The sequence below is a fragment of the Ascaphus truei genome, chromosome 18, assembly GCF_040206685.1.
Source record: "Ascaphus truei isolate aAscTru1 chromosome 18, aAscTru1.hap1, whole genome shotgun sequence".
In the NCBI taxonomy this organism is placed as follows: Eukaryota; Metazoa; Chordata; class Amphibia; order Anura; family Ascaphidae; genus Ascaphus; species Ascaphus truei.
This window is the reverse complement of record NC_134500.1, coordinates 36867207-36890953: the sequence shown is the minus strand read 5'-3', so window position 1 is coordinate 36890953 and position 23747 is coordinate 36867207. Positions and strand designations below refer to the sequence as shown.

The window sequence follows — 23747 nt, the reverse complement described above, 5'->3', positions numbered from 1 at the left end:
GCGGGCGGTTGATAAAGATGGGAAAAACTGGGATTGTTTGTTACCGTACCTGTTATTTGCCATTAGGGAAGTTCCCCAATCATCCACTGGCTTCTCCCCGTTTGAACTATTGTATGGCCGACACCCAAGGGGCTTACTGGATATAGCCAAAGAGACTTGGGAACACGAGGTTACCCCTTACAGAAGTGTAATAGAGCATGTTGCCCAGATGCAGGACCGCATTGCTGCAGTCCTACCCATAGTGAGGGAACACATGGAGAAAGCTCAAGAAGCACAGAGGAATACATATAATAAGGGTGCTAGGGTCAGAATTTTTTCTCCAGGTGATAGGGTACTAGTTCTGGTTCCCACCGTGGAGAGTAAATTCCTTGCTAAATGGCATGGGCCATATGAGGTCTTGGAAAGAGTGGGAGAAGTAAATTATAAGGTAAGACAGCCAGGTAGGAGGAAACCTGAGCAAATTTACCATATAAACCTACTCAAGCCCTGGAAAGATAGAGAAGTCTTGTTAACCCTAGTACCCCCAGGTCCGTCAGAGAATCAAGAAACTGACCCAGAGGTTAGCATAGCTGAAACCCTGTCTGTTCATCAGAAACGAGAGGTTCAGAATTTAGTGAAAAGAAACAAAGAAATCTTCTCTATACGGCCAGGTAGAACTAGCGTAATTGAACATGACCTAGTCTCTGAACCGGGGGTCCGAGTTAACCTTAAACCGTACCGAATCCCAGAGGCCAAAAGAAAGGCTATAAGTTTAGAGGTTAAAAAAATGCTAAAACTAGGTGTAATTGAGGAATCCCAAAGTGGGTGGAACAGCCCTATAGTCTTAGTCCCAAAGCCAGATGGTACAACAAGGTTTTGTAATGACTACCGGAAACTAAACGCGGTGTCAAAATTTGATACTTATCCTATGCCCAGGGTAGATGAACTTGTAGAGAGACTGGGCAAAGCCCGATATCTCACAACCCTAGACCTAACAAAAGGGTACTGGCAGGTTCCCCTCACAGAAAGGGCAAAAGAAAAGACAGCCTTCTCAACCCCAGACGGCCTCTTTCAGTATAAGGTGTTGCCTTTTGGCTTACATGGAGCTCCCGCCACATTCCAAAGAATGATGGATAAAATTTTAAAACCACATGCTCGGTATGCTGCCGCCTACCTGGATGATGTGGTAATCCATAGTGAAGATTGGCAATCCCACCTTCCAAAGGTCCAAGCTGTGCTTGACGCAGTCCGGTCTGCTGGACTAACTGCTAACCCCGCTAAATGCACTATTGGTCTGGAGGAGGCCAAGTATCTGGGATATTCTATTGGCAGAGGTTTACTCAAACCCCAAACACTCAAAGTGGAGGCGATACAAAATTGGCCAAGGCCAGTTACAAAAAAACAAGTAAGGACCTTTTTGGGGTTAATTGGGTACTATAGAAGGTTTATTCCCAATTTTGCAACTAAGGCAACCCCACTAACTGACCTCACAAAAGCAAGAGGACCGCTAATGGTAAAGTGGTCCCCCGAAACCGAACAGGCCTTTAGAAGCCTGAAAGAAGCTCTCTGTGCCCAACCAGTGTTGGTCACACCTGACTTCTCCAAAGAGTTCGTAGTCCAAACCGACGCATCTGAGGTAGGGCTGGGGGCGGTACTCTCCCAGGAGTCTCAAGGTGAGGAGCACCCCATCCTTTATTTAAGTAGGAAACTAAATCCCCAGGAGAAAAATTACTCCATAGTAGAGAAAGAGTGTCTCGCAATAAAGTGGGCTGTAGAGACGCTCAAATACTACCTGTTGGGGAGAAAATTCCGGTTGGTCACAGATCATGCACCCCTTACCTGGATGTGTCAAAACAGGGAAAAGAATGCTAGAGTGACCAGGTGGTTCCTAAGCCTACAACCCTTTAAATTTTCTGTGGAACACAGGTCAGGGCACAAACATGGCAATGCTGACGGGTTGTCAAGGATGCACTCCCTAATATCCATGGTCGCTCATCCCTCGAGGTCTGAGCTGGGGGGGAGGATATGTGACAGAAACCAGGGGAAGGTAATAAATTCCATATATAGGGCTCCCAGGATACTAGACAGTTTCTATCCTGTTTGGCCTGGGAGTGCAGCCTTATAATACATACACTCCATCCCACAGTTTGGCAAGCGCTGGAACTGAGGGATGAGAGATCCAGACCAGAGTTTGTCTGCTGCCTGATTTCTGTCACCTGTCATGCTAATTAGGAATCAGGTATGAAAGACTGATTTCCTGTTTGCTCTGCTCTCCCCACCAGAGCCAGGAGGCTGGAAGGCTGCTGAACTACAGAGGGGAGAAGCCTCTTCCCCAAACAGGTTCAATCTTTCTGTTCATTTGTGTAAGACTGCAAAAGTACCGTGTTTTGATGTTGGAAGTGGAAAAGCCACTTCCAACCCTGAGTCAGGGATATCTAAGTTAAGTTATCGCTCAGGTGAGCAGCTTTTGTTTTGATCTGTTTTCTGTTGTATGCACTGTGGCAGTCTCAGTGCCTGGGACTGAATAAACCAGGCATAGCCTGTTTAAAGGAACAGTACGTGACGCCTCATCATTTAACCTACCCTAAAAGACCGTGTTCTAAACAGTCCCGGACAAACGACGGAGCCCCGGAGTAAGCCGTTTGTCACAATATATATATATATTTAATTATTTCTTTCAAACAGTGCTTGTGAGCTTTTTTTACCAGCATTTTTAAACAAAAACATTCCCAAACAGATCCTAATCCTATAACAATAAAATTGTAATGTGTTTTCTTACTGGTTACACACAATACAGGACACACAATACAAAAACGTCTCTCATACACAGCCAACCTATTTCACAGAAATGACAAACAAACGAGAAAACATTTCTAAATTACCTTGTTCTCAGAAATAAACTGCTTAAGCACAGAGCTAGTTAATTTTCATTTCTGGAATGTGAATTCTGTGAATTCTTTAAACTGGAGGAGAGAGGCAGAGCCTCTCTCTTTGAGATAGGAATAGAGCAAATGGAAAAGAATATCTCCGGTTTAAAGACCCACTTGCCTGGCCAGGACGAATAAACCTTTCAAACTATCACCAGGGACAGCGCTGAATATATGCCCGTTCCTTTCTGTTGTGGTCTACTTCTATAATTGGTGTACACCTTTTAAAACCTTTTAAAAAATTAGATTTCATCATGAGCAAATAATATTCGTATTTTTATAAATGCCTGCAAATTCATGGATGGCGACCTATACCCATAATAATCAGCATGACCCACAGTATCTTTCACACAAGAAATCATTCAGGAAAAAAATCATCAGGGTTTCAAACAAACTTTTTGCATGAGGTGACGTGTTTTTTCACAGGGACTTACACTCTGAGCCCCCCACGGATGAAGCAGCAGTTCCTTGTCCCTGATTCTAACTCTGATAGAGGCACCAGGTTTTTTACATACAAAAGACAATTTGTTTTTTAGTCTTATACTTAATAACCTCTGGCTTACCTCCAGAGTCCAATAGTAACTTATAGAAAAACAGCTTAATTATGACAAATAAAATTCTTATGCTTTATACAATATACAATGGTCGTTCACCCAGATCAGAGATGACAGTCCAGTCGTGCACAAAATTATCTGGACTTAATACCAACATAACCTTGTCACAAAATTATCTGGACTCAAACCAGCACAATTGTGTCAAGGGACTTAAACCCAATCCACAGTCACAATTTAGGTAGCAAATTCCCAGAGGGGGTGAGACAATATAAAAAAGATTACATATACTCACCACCTGCGTGAATTCCACTAATTTAGGTACTGAATTCCCAGAGGGGTGAGACAGAAAAAATCTCATATGTACTCACCGCCTGTGGGAAGCTGACAGCATAAGAAAATGTATCTCAGCAAAAAGCTGACTTACATGAGAAAATATATTTCAGCAAAAAGCTGACAACATGATTTTAGCTGGCCAGTGAAGACAAAATGGATGGTTTAACACAAATGCTGCTTCCGGCCTTCTCTACTCTCCCTAACACTCAGTCCCTCTGTGTGCAACCACTTTTCCTTTTGTTACAACATTGCCCATTATTCCCTATACATTGTAAGCTCTCCGAAGCATGACCCTCGTCACCTTTTGTATCTTTACCTGCGCTTGTTTGTTCTTATTTGATACGTCATTCTGTTTATGTAATTTATATCAATCGATTCCACCATTGTACCACGCTGGGAATATGTTGGCGCCTTATAAGTAAACGTTAATAATAAAATGAATAATATCCTCAGAATGTCACAAGTCCTGTAATGATTACATATCATTCTTAATGTGGTGTTTGTCCAATCCATGATCTTTGTGCTCATATAGGCACAGTGGGTCAGTGGGTTTGGTACACTTGGCAGTGATATAATAGATAGAATTGGTGAGGAGGCTACTGAAGAGATTACTTGAGTATAGTGCTGTTAACAAGAGATTTGACCTCTCACTGCAATGAACAAATCTGCAGGAACATGAGACATATTAATGTTTGTCTCTTGCTCTGCACACTGATATTTAATACTGTCTCATTATGTAGGATTATATTCTTGTGAAGAAGCACGGTGAGCATGTCACAGACAGCAGCAGTCCCTGTACACCAGAAGAATTCAGCAGAACCCTGAGACCCATCATGGATCATTCAACTAACTCACCGGTACATGAGAGAAACAGTGACAAGAAGCTGATGACTGAGAAGATCCTGGAACACACCAACAAGATCATTAACCTGCTGACTGGAGAGGTTAGAGCTGTTGGACAGTGTTAGATGTTACCAACTGTATCTCTTCTTTCAGCCTGTTGTTGAGAAACCTTTGTTCAATGTACAGTGTCTGTATTTTTCTCTCTGCCATGCTCACCTGTCTTTCCATATGCAAAAGATACTTACAGGACCAATTGTTATTTTTGGATATTAACTAGGTGGATCTCTGTGTTTCAGGTACCTTTAAAGTGTGATGATGTTGCTGTCTATTTCTCCATGGAGGAGTGGGAGTATTTAGGAGAACACAAGGAGCTTTACGAGGACGTCATGATGGAGAATCACCAGACTTTCAACTCACCAGGTAATAGGAGTTTTTCTGTTATTCTAATAGAGATGTCAGACATATTTCCATACAGCAAACAGGAGCTCAAGCCACACTTGGTTTTGTTTATTGTGAGATTTATGTCAGGAACAAGAAACAAGTTATAAAGCAGGGCAAACCGAGTCTCAGGGATGTCTCTGGCCGGTCTTGAATCCTGGTCTCTGCGCACCCAGGCTGGGGCTCTACCTGCCTGCCAGAGGGGCTGCTGATACTGCATTGCTGTCTCTACAAGAATCCTCCTGAGGATACTGATTGTCTAATGCTCAGCTCTGTCCCTCATCTCTAGCCAGCCCTTTATAAACTCCCCTTCCTATTCCTCCCTGCCTGTGCTTTGTGGTTCACCCTTTATACAAGCTCGCTGCTCCATTGTGCCTTTTTGCGGTTGCTGTTTCCAGACCCTTTGCACCTTACAACGCTTGCCTTACTCCGGCAAGAGGCCTGTTTACTGATGCAACCTGGTCACCGCCAGCCCTGACCTGTTTCCTGACCACGTGCTAGCCTGTCCCCAGCCTCTGGACTCCAACTCCACATTTGCTCCCCATGACAGAATAAACAGGCCCTTCACAGAGCCTGTGTAACAGGATCCACTCTGGCTCAGTAAGTGACCACCATGGCACTTATTATTACTGACCTACAGGATCAACTGGGCATGTACTTACTCGGGTTGGTAATGCAGAAACTCAGCTGCAGGAACTGCGTGCTAACCCTGCTGCTCCCTCGATCCTGCGAGACCAAGTTGGGCAAATACAGTAGAGACAACGCTTATTCTAACATTTGCCTTAAACTAGCCGGGTTACATTCAGGGTATGTGCTGGGTATGTTCTGGGCTAGTTTGAGGCACGTTTAAGGCATTTCTGCATTGACTAACGACCCATAGGATTAACACAGCAGGGATCCCTGGCATTCCAATTCAGTTTGAATGGGACTGCCAGGGACCCCCGCTGTTAATCTGATAGGCCATTAATCAATGCAAAAATGCTGGGGCTAGTTTAAGGAAATGTATTCAGAATACCTGGGTCTTTTGGGGAATTGCCACTGGTTTTTGTTAGAATAATCGCTGCCTCTACTGTACATAGTCGAATTGTTAACGCAGAGACTCCGCTGCAGAACCTACGTGCTTACCGGCCAGGCTTACCCGTTCAGTCAGCCTGTTCCAGAGAAATTCAGGGGTGACCAGCATCAGTTCAGGGAGAAGGAGCTCAGTGAGTAAAGACACTGACTGACACTGGGATTGTTGCAGGGGAGCCTGGTTCAATTCCCGATGTCGGCTCCTTTTGACCTTGGGCAAGTCACTTTATCTCCCTGTGCCTCAGGCACAAAAAAAACCCATAGATTGTATGCTCCACGGGGCAGGGAACAGTGCCTACAAAATGTCTCTGTAAAGCGCTTCGTACAACTAGCAGCGCTATACAAGAATATGCTGTTATTATTTCCTAAACCAGTGCAGACGCCATTTCCAGATGCAGACCGCCGTCTATACTACTGCCGCTGCTAAATAGGACTGATTGTTTCCTTACTAAAAGATGAGGCCCTCTCCTGGGTATCCCATCTTTTGGAGCAAGATAGTCCTTTGTTAGGGAACCTGCAAGACTTCCTATATGCTATGAGCCTTGTGTTTGACCCTAATTGCTGTGCTACTTCAGAAGTAATTCTGATTAACCTCTGCCAGGTTAGGCGTACAGCTACTGAATATGCAGTGGAATTCCGTAGATGGGTAGCTGACACAACTTGGATCAAAATAGTCCCATTTTCATAGAAAACTGTCTGATCAGACAAAGGATGAAATCGCTCTGATTGTTGCTCCAACAGTATCGGAAGACTTTTTTCACCTCTGTATCCAGATAGGCCTAAGGTTTTCGGAGAGGAGACTAGAGGTTTCATTTCAGGTAGTCCTTGTTTAAGAAGTTTTATGTCTTCCTGCACGTCAAGGGTGTTGAGAATGACCGTTTCCTCAGCTCCAGAAGCGAAATCAATGCAGGTGAATACTATTCAAAGACCAAACCGCTCTGTGGAAAGAAGCTGATGTTGCTCTGAAGACTTATGTTTGTATTGTGGCAACCCTGGGCATTACCTAGCCAGTAGCCCAAGCAAGCCTAGCAGCCCTACATCTGCTCAAGGTCCCGAAAGATCAAATACTGCAAATGCCGTTCAATCTGACCAGTTACACTCTCTGTCACAACTCGTATTGTTCACCACTCAAGAGGATAGCAACGTCCCCATCAGGCATCCCCACTTCCTTCTGACAATTATTCTTAAGGGCAGTATTTGCCGCATCTCTACCTGTGAGGATTCGCCATTCCTACGGTTCTGTCCCCTTAACCCTCACCTGTCCGTCAGGTTCCAGAAGGACTCAAAGAGGGCATCCCAGCGGTAGTTTGCATGCGTGGCGCGCGGGCGGTGCGCGGTCTCCGCGGTCCCCATATCCAGGGTACATTCTCCCGCCAGCGGCAATGACGTGCGACGCATGTGCGGTACGTACTCTCCAGTGTTCTGTGGTCTCCGCCCCCCGACTCCGCCTCCACTCTGACGACGGAGGTACGCTGCACAGCGGTCGCAAACCTCCCTCCCCTCTCGTCTCGGGTCCCGCCTCTGATCTCCGCCCCCGCACTGATGCGGGTGCTGTGGCACGCATGAGTGGAACGTGACCGGGTTGCCCGTGTGATGCGCGGGTTACGCGCGCTCTCTCTGGAGGTCCGAGCCCCACTCCTAATCGACTGCGCAATAGGACGCACCTGCACAATCCAGCAGCCTATCAGTGAGGGTTCCTCCACTTCCTGGTTGCCTCCCATTGGAGGGAGGTCCTATATATACCCTGTCAGTACTCTCCTGCATTGCCGAGCATAACTCCTGTTTTGTGACGCTGCGTCTCACTGCATCCTGCCTTGTCTGCCTCTTACTCTGCTGCCTGACCCTGCCTTGGACTTGGACTTTGTGGTACCTCCTGCACCTGTCTTTGGAATTCGAAGATCCTGCTCTCTCCTGCACTGACCCTGGCTTTGGCTTTACGACGACTCTACTCTCTCCAATCCTGACCCTGGCTACGTACCCCAACGATCCGCTACTCTCCACTTCTAGACCCGGCAAGTACCACGTTTATGCTGTCCTCTATAACCCTGACTCGGCTTGCAAGACTATCCTACACTCTAGATGCGCCCTCGCGGTTGTGGTCGGCGTTCTATGCCAATCCCTACCTCAGCCCTGTGGTCGCGCCTCGTTTCTGGTTAGCTACGCGTTACAGTACCACTCCTATGATTGAAATTTTATCGACAGTTGCGGAGTATTAACGCCAATAATTTTCTCTTTCCCTTCTTCCTTGGATAATAGCTTTGTCGTATTTCTGTATTCTTCACATGCTTTTTTCCCTTTTGAACAAATTTAGTTAATCCGCAAGAGAATTCTGTTTCTTGAGTGCATCTCAAAGTTTTCCTCTCAGAGCCTCCATCTCTTCCTTCTGCTTGTTCTGAGTGTGCATTAATGCAGCGTTCATTACGTTTCGGAGCTCTGCCAATTCCTTTGCTATTGTCCCAGCAGCTTGCGTTTTCCAGGTTTCTTTCTCCTGGGCATACTGACCGTTGAGGATGGAGCAGCATCTCTGGTCCTCTTGCTCTTACTTCCGTTTGTGGACCTTCTTGTGCTCCCTCTCATACTGCTCTGCAGGGACACACTGGGTACTCGGACGTTCCTGCAGCACTTGTATTTCGTTAGCACCTGCAGACTCTCTTGTTCAAATAGTTTATTTTATTTTTTTCTAGCTCGCAAAGCTTTCCATTCACTTCACTGACCTGGTCAGTCAAATCTGAATTTTCCTCTTTCAGACTTGTATTTTCGCATCCTCCTCATCATCAAAATAAGGCCTGAAGGGACACTGCTTCGTGTGGCTGGGCTCTTTACACCATGAACACATTCGGTGCTGCTCCCTTTCCACGTAGGCACATTACACAATAAACACATCTCCATTCTAACAGGCAATGTAACTTAGGCACACTGTCACTTTAAGGAAAACCCAAAGCATAAAATGAAAGCCTACTCCATGATAGGGAGGCTAACTATACAATTGTGTCTAACTAACACACTGGCTGGCTATCTCCAGTTTCCAGTTTTAAAAAGAGCACATTGTAATGACAATTTATGCATCCATGGCAACGATAAGAACCGGGTTTCCTACTAAGCCAATTTTTAATAGGCATTTACTTACTAATTGGGTCCGTTTCTATCAAAAGATCCCTTAGATTACGGCCTCGTCTATAACATAGTAGAGGTGGTTGTTGACAAAGGTTGTGTAACACATAGCTCACCAAAAACGAAGCGCGACCGCGGTGCTGAGGTAGGGAATTGGTTAACGCCAACCCACAGCCAAGCGGGCGCGCCTATAATGTAGAGTAGTCGTGCAAGCCAGGTCAGGATTATAGATTGGAGAATCGTTATGGGTACTTGCCAGGTCAGGAGTGGAGAGTTGCGGATCGTCAGGGTGCGTAGCCAAGTTCGGGATTGGAGAGTAGTGGATCGTCGGGGTATGTAGCCAGGTTCAGGATAGGAGAGTATCGGATCAATGGAGTATTTAGCCAAGGTTAGGACTGGAGACTGGAGAATGGTCGTTCGTAGCCGGATCAGGAGAGGAGAGGTGTGGAGTCCAAAAGATAAACAGGGTCAGACAACAAGAGGTTAACAAGCAAGGCAAGGTCACAGGAACTGGAATGCAGCAAGCCACGGCGTCACACTAGACTATGCTCAGCAATGAGAGTATGCAGCAGGAAGGTATATAAAGACAGGAGCTCCAATAGCCAGCCAGGGCGGAACCAGGAAGTAGACTCCAATAGGCTGCTGGTGCACAGAGGTGTGCCCTATGATGCAGCCTAATCAGGGATGGGGGCGGAACCAATCACGTGCCGACCCGCGCTTGTTACGGAGGTCAGGGTGTTGAGCCTGGGTCGCGCGTCACTCCCACGCCGGTCCTGTCTATCAGAAGAGCGGGGGCGGAGCTTGGAACGCGCGTCAGCAGGGAGGCTGGACGAGCGCACCCGTCGTGCGTCAGAGCAGGGGCGGAGTCAAAACCCGCGGGCGGAGAGTCAGACGACGCAAGATCCGCACGTGTAACAGGGCCACGAGATGGCGCATCCTGGGTGACAGTCACGGAAGGGTTGTTGAGGGAGGAGACGGTCTGCGACCGCCAGGATGGCGAATCCTCACAGATAGCAGGATTGGCAATCATTGGACAGAATATGCCAGTTTTTGTTGATGCTCCATTTAATGCCACCGAGGCTGTCATATAGGTACTGATAATGTTACATCGGTCCGGCTTTGGTTCATCCGTGTGCGGCTCCAGGAGTGTCTCTGTCACTTTGCCTTGCCCTAGTTAGAGCATCTGTGATGTCACATGGGCATGAAATCGCTTAGCCATACCCTTCAAAGCATCTTCCAATTCTGTTGGGTCACTGGTGATCCTCTTGACGCGTAGTAACTGAGAGAAGGGCAGCCCATTCTTTAGCGGAGGAGGATGATGACTCGTAGCATTTAATAACGTGTTCCTATCAGTGTCTTTGTGGAACAATATAGTGGCAAGGCCCTCCTGGGTTTTATAAACAGTAGTGTCCAGAAAGGAAATTTCCTTAGAGCTGAAACAGGCCGAAAAACAAATCGTAGACGGAATGTTGTTAAGGAATTGGATTTAATCCAGTAGAGCAGCTTCAAAGCCGTTCCTGTCACTGTTTTGCTCGCCACAAACCGGGGCCGGACCGCGTGGCTGAGGCTGGATTATGAAATCACTGACCTTAGACCGAGCAGACTGGTTCGGAGTGCGAAGTTCATAGTCAAACAGGCTGGGTTCAGTGCTGGAGAGAACAGCGTAGTCATTGGACGAGCCAGAGTCGGGGTAGGAGAAATCCGGATAGTCGTAGTCTAAGCAGGGAGTCGGCAACAGGAAATCAAGCTGGTCCTTCTGCTTCAGCGTAATCACTGCAGGTCGGGAATGGGGTTTACGCGAGTGGCGTCCAAGGCCCATGGCACCGGTCTAGGAGAGGGAAGACTGACCGGAGTGGGCACACTGCCAGGCATCACTGGTAACCCCGTGCTTCAGCGCAAAAGTTCAAGCAGGCCTCTGCGAATGGAGAGAGAGCAGCAGGCCACGGCATCCAAACAATACCTCTGCTGAGGGTGAATGCATCAGGTAGTAGAATCCAGGCAGGCAAAACACAGGCCTCTGTGAAACAGGAACTCAGGCCTCAGAGTAGCAGCAGCAGGCCTGGAGGAAACTGGAATGAGTTCAACGAATTAGGACAATAACAAGATAAGTAACGAGAGATAGCAAGCCAGAGGCTTGTGGCAAAACACAGGTAACATCCAAGAAGGATTATGCTCGGCCGAGAAGCATTGTGTGAATGCAGTATTTAAAGGCCAGCGGGCCAATCCCAGGAAGAGGGTGTAAGGGCACTGCTCCAATGACTGAGTACAAGGCTAGGTTGCAGTGATAGCCCGCACAGCTGCTGTTGATTGCAAAGAGGGAATTTAGTGAGAACAACAGCAACCTGCAAGGCTACGGGAAAAGCCAGGAGTGGATTTCTCACAATTCCAAACGATGAAAATTTCATCAATATACCTTAGATATATCTTGATGAACTGTACATTAGGAGCTTCGTGAAGGACATGGGTCTGCTCGTAGATATCCATAAATAAATTGGCGTGTTGAATGGTTTTGAAGCAAAAGGTGACACTGTGTGCCCATTTGCATGTCATTTCCCAGAATCCCCTGCTGCAGTGGACGTGCTGTGTGCTGGGTGATAATGGGGAAAGGCGGGGTTGCAGACCTGTCTAAGACATGCAGATGAGCATACAGTAATATTTCCATTTGCTATATGCTTTGCTGTGGAGGGTTTTTGTCACTTTTTTTACCTACCATAACTTAACTAAGTATGGTAAAACCTATCCTCCTTGCTTCATTTTTGCATAGCCAGTATAACCAACCCCACACTGATGAGACCCATTAAGGTCGAAACGGCTGTCAGTGGGTGGGTTTACTGGTTATGCATCTTAACCCTGGCTGTGCTCAAAGCTGTGACCATGCAGCAAGCTTAAATCTATAGGGGAACCTTGTTGAATGGTTTTGAAATCTAACAAACCTCGTAGTGGGGGGAGGGAGGGAAGGAAAGGAAGCCACCGCATGCCCCTGGAGGCACGGCAGCCATTATGGACGCGTCAGACCCTTTTTGGGACCTCTGCTTCTCTTTAACTGTATATACTATGGGTGTCTCACTGCTTGTCAAACTCACACTTGCCACCATTCTACCTCCATACCACCTTGTATCCTCCTCTATTCCATTTAGTTCATTATCTGTTTCATTCCCCTCCCCCCTCCATCCTAGTTTAAAATCTCCTCCAACCTTTTTAGCATTCTCCCCCCTAGCACAGAAGATCCCTCTTCATTGAGGTGCAATCCGTCCCTAGAATATAGATGGCACCTCTAAGAAAAGGAGTTCCAGTGCTCTAAAAACCCAAACCCCTCCTTCCTGCACCACTTTCTTAGCCATGCATTAACCTCCCTGATCTCTGACTGTCTCCCTGCGGTAGCGCATGGCACTGGTAGTATTTCAGAAAATACTACCTTGGAGGTCCTTGCCTTAAGCTTTTGTACCAAGACCGCTGGGTCAATCCCAGCCCCCCCCTCCCAACAATCTGCCTACCCAATCCACGGCTGCAGACGCTCTCCTGCCCAATACCCAGTATCGTGTATTATTTATATGTATTATCACCCATTATCACATCGCACTTGTTGGTATATGGTTGTGTTCACCAGAGAGAGATCGTAGTAGCGCACTTTCCCCCACTCCCTTTTATAACACAGAACAAGACAGGCAAGGCTCAGACAGGAGGCAGAACTGCAGTAAACACAGCGCACATAAACAAGGTTGTGCTCAGTCAATGTGCCAGAGGGCAGACTGAGCATATATAGGAAGAACAGACCAATGAGGAGGAAGCATACTCCCTAGTATGCATGGCTGGGGTTGGCTGATGGAAACAAGGCTGGTGAATCCTATTACACAGCGGAATGGAGGAGACTCTGCGCTCGTGCGTGGGTTCCACGCACAGCAGGTGCGCGCTGCGCGCGATTGAAGCCTGGAGGCGGGGCCAGCGGGAACGGCATTTAGTGCCGAGTGAGGTCCGCGCGCGCCCCTAGAAGGTACACTGGTAATGACTGGTCTGCGAGATATGCTGCAGGAGGCAGCAGAGGCAGGACACTCAATCGCGGGTCTGGGTAAGCTGGGAGCGCGTCGAAAGGGGCGCGGATGACAGGACCCGAGCAGACTTGGTGCCACCAAGCCTGGTGGCCATCTGGTCTCTCGGAACCAGGGACTTGGAAATACCCCAGCTCATATAAAGTGCATAAACATAGACCGTATACCTTTTATACACCAGATTAATACAAATCTCACAAAATTATTCTAAGTCCCTCGTCCCCTAGGATCTACTGAAAATACGTGCATGTTCATTTTCAGAGCTCCTAGACCCCAGACTACACCCGGGATACACAAATCCCTATGCCCCCTTTTACCTTTCTGGTCTGTGCTGAAGCAGGGAAACCTGGCAGTGAGTCGAGTAACTGCTTTTCAGGGAGGACTTAGTCCAGAGGTCTGTCTACAAGTTCCCTGGAATCCAACTCGGTTCCCGGTTGGGGTGGCCAGCAACTCTGGACCCCATCTATCTAGATACAATCCGACAACACTTTTACCGCAAAGTCCACCCTGAAACTCAGAGCCTGAGAATCTCTACTGGTTAGCACTCCTGGAAAGGCAAAAGACACATAAATTCTTTATTGTCACATATTTTATATTCAATGCATGACAGTACATATACAACAGTCAGGCCCAAAAGCTGACACTCTAGGACCCCAAAACATGGATCAGGGGCAACCATGTGGGCTTGACCTTTATTGGTGAGCCTGGTTACCCCCTCACCGTCACACCTTATGTTTAAATTTATGTGGATCATTCATTTTATTAATCTTATTGTCTTACTGATTCAATGATTTTGTATGGTGCGCCACCAATAGTCTTATTAATTGATGCAAGCAACTATCAAGAATTATATTCCATGCTGTTATGAAAAACTGGTCATCGAGATCAATGAAGGTTGTTTGAGAACTCTCAAACCTCTGGGTATCCTTTCACATTGAAGATATTTCTCCCTAGTGATCATATCCCACCATTTCTCTGTCTCTAAGACCAGCATCTTTTCAAACCTGGAAAATATATATCATGTATACTGTTTTTTCTCTAGAGAGAGAATTAGGAATCGCTCAAAGACCCATAAAGTTTGCATGTGCTGTGATGGAAGAGGAGTCAGAGACCAAGACGTTTCTCAATGTACATTTTGTTTTATGTTAGCACAGCAAGAAATTAGGTTTAATAGTACAGTGTTGCCTCAGTGTGATGAGGACAATCACCTTGGTCTAGACAAATAATCCCTCCAAAACCACAAGTATATATACTTAGAAAATAACATTATCCCTACTTCATTTTCACATCACTCTGTTCATTCTATCTCTGATCTGGTTTTATCTTCTGTGATCAATTTTCCATATGTTATTTATCTTCTGCATTCCTTTTGGATAATGTGTATAAGGGTGATTCTTCCTTCCTTTGTCTTGTGTATACAGCTTGTCCCTAAATCATGTATTTGGCATATTTCGCTTTGCGGCGGCGGCGGCACGGGCGTGCTGGCATTTGATTTGTTATGGTGCTGTCACATGAGGCGAGAGCCCTTGAAAAATCAAATATTACCCGCTTCCAAAGTTCGCAACGTGACGTCGCATTGTCGCCGTCGCGCTTACTATAAGCACACGCGGCGGCGGCAATGTATTTGTTTTTGGGCAACGTCGCGTCACCTTTGCCCGTCGCGGGCACTATACGCACGGGCTAAGGAGGGGACAGTTGAGAAAAAGGTTTGTATCTCTGGAGATTTACTTCCATTCTGTCATTTTTTCTGTACACCCATCTTGACCTCTGTCTGGTACGGTCTAGCCTAATACTAAACATAAACCCCTTTTGTGCAGGAATGCCACATACCAGCAACAACCCGGTCATACTCTGTGCTATATGGAGGTTCCACAGTCCAAATTTCAACATGACATCTACAAACTTTATAGATCTTTGAGTGAATTTGTATTTTTCTACATACATGCAGTCCTCGGTTATCCAACGGAATCCGTTCTGGAATTAGCGTTGGATAGTGAAACCTTTGTAAAGTGAGTCCCATGTTAATCAGTGGTGGTGAGCGTTGGATAATGCATTCCGGCGTCGAAAACCAGCCCTTAGAGTTGCATTGTAAAGCGTTGGATATGCCATTCGTTGTAAAGTGAAACATTGGATAATGAGGAGTACCTGTACTGTATATCTTTGTGACATCTCACACTCTGCTATGTTAACCCTGTGTGTAGAAAAATAAAATCAGTCACCAGTAAGTATTTTACTTGGTTTGCAGAAAATATCTATATAAAAATGTATGTTAACCCCTGAGGAGCTATAGCTTTTGCCACCGTACTTCTTTAGGTTACATACCAATTTTGTTAGTTATGGACCTATATTTTATAGTCATTGACATGTTCAATCAGAAATGTTAAATCATTTGAGACTCTTAATTAACTTATTTACTCAGATTACATTTTTTTTCCAACAGATGGATCCATGAACAGAAATAGAAATACACCTGCAGGAATTCACACCCCTTTTTTCTCACCAGATTTTGTAAATAAAGATAACAATGTTATTAAAAATTGCTTGATACAAGATAAACCACAGAGAAAATCTGTGAGAATTATGGCTAAGCAATCAATTTCATGTGAAAAAGGAAATGTCACAACTTCCCATGTTTATACACCCAGAGAACATGCAGGGACAGAATGTGCAATAAATTACAAGTGCAGTAAATGTGGTAGAAACTTTAATAGAAAATCATCTTACACACAGCACCAAGAAACACACAAAGCAAATGGGCTATTTAACTGCTCTAAATGTCAGAAATGGTTTACTACTAACTCAGAATTTGTTAAACATCAGCAACTTCAGAAACGAAACAAGTTTTTTGTTTGCTCTGAATGTGGGAAACATTTTACTCAGATATCAAATCTTGTTAAACATCAGAAACTACACACAGAAGAGAAGCCATTTGTCTGCTCTGAGAGTGGTAAATGTTTTACCCAGATCTCACATCTTGTGGCACATAATAGAAATCACACAAGAGAGAAATCGATTCCATGTTGTGAATGTGGGAATTGTTTTATCAGTAATGCAGATCTAGTTAAACATCAAAGAATTCACACAGGAGAGGAGCAATTTATATGCTCTGAGTGTGGGAAATGTTTAATCACTAAAGCTGCTCTTGTTAAACATCAGAGAATTCATACAGGAGAGAAGCCATTTATCTGCTCTGAGTGTGGGAAATGTTTTCGCCAGATCTCAAATCTTGTGGTACATAAGAGAAATCACACGGGAGAGAAACCGTTTGCATGTTCTGAATGTGGGAATTGTTTTAACAGTAAAGCAGAGCTTGTGGTACATAAGAGAATTCACACAGGAGAGAAGCCATTTGCCTGCTCTGATTGTGGGAAATGTTTTCGCCAGATGTCAAATCTTATGGTACATAAAAGAATTCACACTGGAGAGAAGCCATTTGCTTGCTCTGAGTGTGGGAAATGTTTTCGTCAGATCTCAAATCTTGTGGTACATAAGAGAATTCACACATAAGAGAAAAATATTTGTTTGAACTGAATGTGGTAAATGTTTTGCACAGAGTTCAAATGTGTTAAAACATCAGAGAAATCACCCAGGAAAAAGACCATGTATGTGCTCTGAATGTGACAAATGTTTTAACAGGAAATCAAATTTTATAACACATCAAGAACCCAAACATGAGAGAAATAATTTGTTCGTTTATAATGTGATAAATACTTTATCCAGAGTTCAGAGCCTAGCGATCATCAGAGATACCAACCAAAAAAACATATACTATTAGAAAGTCCACAGTGAGAGTTATGGATTTTACTCTAAGAAAACTCAAGAAATTAAGGTCCATATTTACTAAGTGGTGCTCGTCAATTAGACACCTTCACTTGACTGGGATATAAAGGGTGTTCCATCACTGGAAGGCAATTTATTGAATAACACCATTTACTACATATTGGCCTAAATATTTGTAAAAGAATTTACAACATATAAACGTGATATATATATAGTACTATATCCAGTGCATATATATCCTAAAGTGATTAGATGGATCTCTATGCAGCCTCAATGCTGGTTAATCACAATTTAAGCCAATGTATTCATAGAAAACAATGCATTTGGCGCAATGAGATACATATATTAATAAGTAATGGTAGATAGGTTATATATGAGGAAAGGGCATCAAAACTCAAAGATATCAATAATAACTATAATGGAGGTAAGAAACTGCTCAAAAGCACACAGAAATAAAGGAAACAATCTGTCACAGTTCACATGCAGTGATTCCTTTTCATTCCTGTTACAGAAAAAATAGTCCCATGGAGTCTCTTCTATAAAGTCCAGAAAAAAATCTAAACACCTGAGTGTGACACACCCAAAAAGAAACTAAATAGACTGTCTCCTCACACAAAGGAATCAATAGTCCCACTGTCTTTTCAACGTAGCAATTTCAGATGACTCAAAGATCCTCCCGATCTACCAGATCTCTGCAATAGGTCTAGGAGGAAACTTCTATTGTTGAAAACAGGAAAATGTCTGTTAGAGCATAATTACCGGGCTTGATAGGTGACCTTGGCTTTTACTGGAACCCTCCGGGTCGTTGGCACTCCAATGATATATATATATATATATATGAAAAAGAAAAGGGAGTGAAGTAGCGCCAAATAAGAAGTTTTGAAATAGTGTAAAAATACTATTAATGATAATTTAAATGAATATTTCTAAATAGGCAAAATATATTTTGTTAAATATATTTAACAACATATATATTATTTGTGTGAAATGTATGATTGTTATAGTTTTAAAATGGTTATATTTAACTTAGTATTAGAAAGCAGATATTTTTTTAAAAACATGGCTGTTTTAGTTTGGCCATTTTTTAACCAGGTTTAAAACCTCAGGTTCTGTTTGAATCTTGGCTTTCTATCATGTTTAGGTCTATCACACTGGTTTATCCCAAGTATTTTTGAATTCCCTTACTATATTAGCCTATACTACTTGTGTTGGGAGGCTATTCAAGAATCCACAACCCTGTCTGTTAAATAGTAAGTAACAAATCAACATCAATCCTAATAGAGATCATCCACCTGGAGAGTTGCATTTAATGCCATGGCAGCCCCCGGATGGTAAAGGGTTTCTTCATGTTGTGAATGAATGAAACAAGAACATGAGTAAGTTGCAACTTCTTTTTATAATTCACCTTTATTGGCTGACATTAAACTGTTATTTTCTTTCCTGTTGTATAAAATGTACTGTTTAATAGACATGCATTATTTGTATTGAGTTTAGTAGTCTTCCTTTTTTCCTTCGCTAGTGTGAGAAAAATGAGAGCTGTATAGAGGCTTGCCATTGGACCGCTGTATATTCACAGAGATATAGGGTATTAAGATGCATTCGTTATTATATTAATCATACTGTTTGCTAATAAAATTTGTATTGATTTAATCAACAAGATTGTTTTCATGTTTACACTTTATACGAAGGAATTTAAAGGCTACAACCTCAGGAGAGAGCTTTGTCGCTATCGTGAATGGTAAGAATATTTAATGGTGGTGTAACCCCCCTAATGGGATTAGTATTTTCTACTAAAAGTGCTAATAGGATGTTAGACTATTCATTTTAAAGTTAGGTCCTTGTTAACTGTAGCTAATTCAATGTTGCTGTATAAGTGTTGCTAAAGTAAATCATGTCAGTGTTTAGCTTCCTCTGTTTCAGAACCTGCTGGAAGGGTCACCTGACATGGTAATTTACAATAGGTTAATGTTGTCTTTATTCTTCCTAGTGGTAAGGTTGGGATTATGATATCACCCAAGGGGGGATAAATGGGGCTGCAGAAGCTTCCAGACCCTAAGTTCCTGGAGGATACCAGCGGAGAAGAGTCTCACCATGTTAAGTGTATGTCTTGTGTAACTTTGTGTAGAGTATGGTCACTTTTTATTTTTTTGAAGTCAGGGAAAGTGTTCCTTACCTATGTAAGAAGTGTCGCTGTAATAGTGTAGAGAAAGGAGTATTCTACCTTTGCTGTCGAGGATGTGTGTGACACTCAATGCCAAGGATCCGTAGATCCGGTATCTAGGGGAGTGCCACACTTGATGTTGCCAGTACAAAATTCTATTCCTCTGACACCAGTCTACAATAGTAAGGAGTAACAGTGAACTGTATAGGATGACAGGTATTTGGGAACTTCGATAGAAGATACACCCCTGCATGAAGTTGTTGAAGGTGCCTGAAAATGCCTCTAGTCCACTATAGCAATAGATGGTATTTATCCTTAAACCAATGATATGGAAAGGTGATGAGCTGTTTGTGCCTCCCTGGGAAGCTCAGATGTCCAGGGGAGTGAGGGAGCACAGGTACATGTAAAAAGAAAACATACAGACGACTGTGCAATATGTTTTGAAGTGAATCCAATAAGAGAATATCTTCACTAATCCAATGGAATTTGTACTCACAAATTCCTTGGTATTAGGGTGCATATAAAGGTTTCTTTGCAATGCCGGGGTGTGGTATCAATGATGTCATCACATCTAGGGACGGCATATATAGGAACCCTCATGGAATGGAACAAGAAAGGCAGACAGTATGGACTGATAAAATAAAGTTTTTTTTATTTGCTGTAAGTATATAGTAAAACCACTCACATGGTATTAGATCAATTTGCGCATTTAGATCATACAATTGTGAAAGCGTAGAAATAAAATCAATGAGTCAAGGGTTCAAAGTATCAACGTAAGTTTATCTGCACCAAGGTACAAGTGAGAGAGGATTCAAAAATGAACTCATGCCTCTGAAAACATATTGCTTGGTATCACATTTTTGTACATTTCAAAATGAGTAATACGCCACTTAAGGGGGCTGGCTTAGAGATAAAAAAACAATATGATGACTTATACAAAAATACTTATTAATACATAAATATGCTTCACATGCTATATTCTTATCCTATATATCACCATAATGTGGGCCCCTTAACCTTCTGACTTAAGGAGTAACCCTGTTTAGCCCTCGGTGTGTACTGTATCTGTCAGATAACAGAACCTAAGGTCAGCAGAAATGTCTAAGGCAGGAAAAACCTCTTACGAATGCAATTTCAATTTCATGACTCCTAAGAATTATACAAGGGCGAGTTACAGCTAGGAGCGATACTCTGCAGGATCAAAAAATCACAAATCATACACAAATATACATACATTCAAAGATTCAAAATGGCTACTGCACCAAAATGGTGGTGATGATAGTCTGTCTTCATATAGCCTGAGCCACACACATTATCTCAATCTTCACACAATCAACGCCGACAGTTGAAAGTTTGGAGCAGTCTCCGGCACACTAGCACTCGCACCGTCCGTCCCCGCACTTTTAATTGGGCGTTAGAACTTTCATTTTAAAGTAAGGCCCTTGTTAATAGTAGCTAATTCAATGTTGCTAAAGTAAATGGTACATGTTGGCATGTGACGAGGACAGGGGTAATCAGGCCTAAATAAAGGTGTTATACCTGGCTGATTAACCCCAACTCGCATTGGGAATGAAGGGGTTAAAAGTATTTGTGCTACACTGCTGTCTTTGCCCTGTCCCAGCCTTCTTAACTCCTATTTGCAGGCTGTTCTCTGCCTGTAGTAATGGGAATGAATGTAATGCCTGCTATATTCTATTACGACACAAGATGGAGTAGTGGGCACCACAGCCAGCCCTGTATACGGGAGGTCCGCTGTACTAGATGGGTATCCATTTCAAGTGCTTGACTCTGTAACCGCAAAGCAATTGAATAATTGGCTTGCAGTTAGATTTCATGGGCTTCTACCGATACAATGTATCCGTATCTTGTTAAACGGCAGAACTTGAAAGGCAGTAGGTCAATTGACATGAGAAGTCATGAGAAGAAGAATGAGCTGAGGCTATTTTCTTCCTTGCACTTCAGAGAGGTCCCGATGAGCCAGCGACCCTCAGTCTAAAAAAGCGACAAGGATGAAAAGCCTCAGATTACCATAATGTATGATAAGTGGCAGATCCCGGGCCATTGACACCTTTGGGCCAAACCCCAGTCTAAGGGGCGCCAACAAAAGGGTGGACCCCAGGTTTTGCAAACTGCAGGCAAAGTGGCCATTGGTGGGTAACATATTCCCACAGAGGGGATTGGATGCACATGTTAAAGGTACCCTGGAACAGCCTATAACTGTGCCCCCCGAACTATCCCCAGTGTGATCCAGATACGATACAGAATGTAACTACGGTTCACGCAGGACTTCGTTCAAGCACAGCGGTAACTGTTCCAGTACGCAAGGGATTAATACCATCGCAACCAAGATCTTACCCCAAACTACGGAATTCGTTAGCCCTGAGAACTCCCGAACAAATTCCTACGAACTTCTACGAAATACCTTGAGGTGGCCAAGATATTGGATCGCCAAGTTGTGATCTAGCCACAGGACCTTTAAACAAAGACTGCATTTCTGCGATTTCGTGAAAAGAACTATTTTGTTTCCCCATCCCAGTAAGTGTTGTTTTAAGTGTATTCTGAAGTTGTCGTTTGTTTGTCTAGTAAGGAAATAAATCACAATTTATTTTGCTCCTTGTGTTCAATCGAGTACCCAGAAATATAAAAAGTGTTGATAAGTTTGTGTCCACGGTGACAGGCTTATATTAACTGGTGTGCAAGGAAAAATCAAGCGCAAATAATATCACAACAAATCAAAGGTAACACAGATGATATACTATCCTTAATGAGTGCAGCTCCTGACGTAGAATTCAAACCAAATTCAATCAGCAAATGAAGGAGAAACAGGTGAGGAAGACTTTACAGTGGAAACACGTGTTGGGTGATATCAGTTACCACTAAAGGAGCCCTTGTTGATGACATCTGGAGTGGAGGACAACTTTAACCAGCCCAGTACCTGCTGTGACGGCCGTGGAGCGGATGCTGCTTGCTGTGAATATTTTGTCTGACCCTGTGACCCAGTGTGGTCTGAATACTCTCAAACAAAGGCACTTATGTAAGTGGAATACTTTGTGTTTTTAACATTAAAAACAGTACTATACTATTTTGCTTTTTCCCTCTTTTTGTATATGGAATTTCCCCCTCTCTATGTGGATCTGGAGTACCTGTCTGGAGACATAAGTTGGTAACTTTGAATAACCACAACGCTCTGATTTCACGTTAAACACGTGAGTGCAAATTTTATAGAACTTCCAGCATTGAAGCTAATTTGCTGAAGTAGACAATATTGCACTATTTGGTGTTTTTACGCTCTCTTATATTAACTGGTGGCAGCGTGTGGGATACTGATTGAACCTATACTATAGTCTCCTGCGGGATTCTGTAGTATAGTGAGGACCTTGTAGCTTGCGAGCTCCTCAGACAAGTGGCAACTTACACACACTTCTAAAGAGCACGAGAGACTTCACTGTCCCTTTACACATACCCCAAAGGTACCATGAGTAATCGCTCAGGAAGGTACCGATCATGGACCAGAGAGAAGGTCGTGGAGAGATGTGTGGGGTATGGTTTACCGACAGATGGCCAGTCAAAGGTACAACTGGACGAGGATTTGGAGCGTCATGAGGACGGCATGGTCCTGCCAGGGGGGCAAGGCCCCATAGCTGCTGTGGCGGCGAGCGCTATTCAGCCCGGAGTGCAGGAGGTCCCTCCAGCTCCGGGGCTGCAAGGACATGAGGAGAATGCGAGTGACCCCCCGGCTGTGGGTGGCTTGGTGCCAGGGAGTGCGGATGAAGTAGCGGCTGCCGAGCTTGCCGTCCCTGGGCTCACTGCACTTCTCCCTACATGGGGAATGAGGATTTGCACTCCGGAGCGGATACAGCTCCTGACAGCAGTGCTCGGAAGAACCCACAACTCCCACCTTGTAAACGGGGAACAGGAGCTTCCCCGGGCAGATCATCACAGCTTCAGCAAGTTCATGGATGGCACCAATGATCTTGATGCGTTTTTAAATGACGACGCAGTGCTCCCGGTTCCGAATTCCAAGGAGGGACTGGGTGGTCAGACTGCGACCACTGTTATCTGGTAAAGCCAAGCAGACTGTGATGGGTATTCCACGCATGGATGCCGATGACTACGGTCATCTTAAGAGCAAACTGCTGACCCAGTAAGCCCTGACCTCCGAAGCATACAGGGGCAAGTTCTGGACGGGGGAGTACTCCCCTGGGAGTCATTCAGTGACTATGCCGGCCGTATGGCCTTACACGGGACTCAGTGGGTGGAGGGGAATGGGGTTACAAATTGCATACCCTACTGGACTTGTTCTTCCAAGAGCAGTTGCTGCAGCAGCTTCCCACAGATGTGAGGGCATGGGTCTTTGACCACAAACCTCAGACTTATGAGGACATTCCCAATTGGGTATCAGCAATAGATAAATCAATGTGGTCTAGATTCTTCCCTTTGATAGAAGGCAACTGGTCTCAGCGTGATTTCCCTCAATATAACAGAGATGACACTTTTAGGGCAA

The 23747-nt window shown here is 44.3% G+C and overlaps 1 protein-coding gene across 8 annotated transcripts in view; it reads left to right on the top strand.

The window, feature by feature from the left end:
- The window catches only part of LOC142469161 (uncharacterized), a 170564-nt gene extending 151868 nt beyond the window's left edge, over nucleotides 1-18696 (top strand). For all 8 annotated transcript variants that reach the window (XM_075576110.1, XM_075576111.1, XM_075576113.1 and 5 more), the window contains 3 exons: nucleotides 4534-4737; nucleotides 4933-5056; nucleotides 15743-18696. In XM_075576110.1, the coding sequence (XP_075432225.1) occupies nucleotides 4534-4737; nucleotides 4933-5056; nucleotides 15743-16809 (1395 nt within the window). In that variant the 3' untranslated portion in view covers nucleotides 16810-18696. The remainder of the gene's footprint in view (nucleotides 1-4533; nucleotides 4738-4932; nucleotides 5057-15742) is intronic.
- The last annotated feature ends 5051 nt before the right edge of the window (nucleotides 18697-23747 follow it).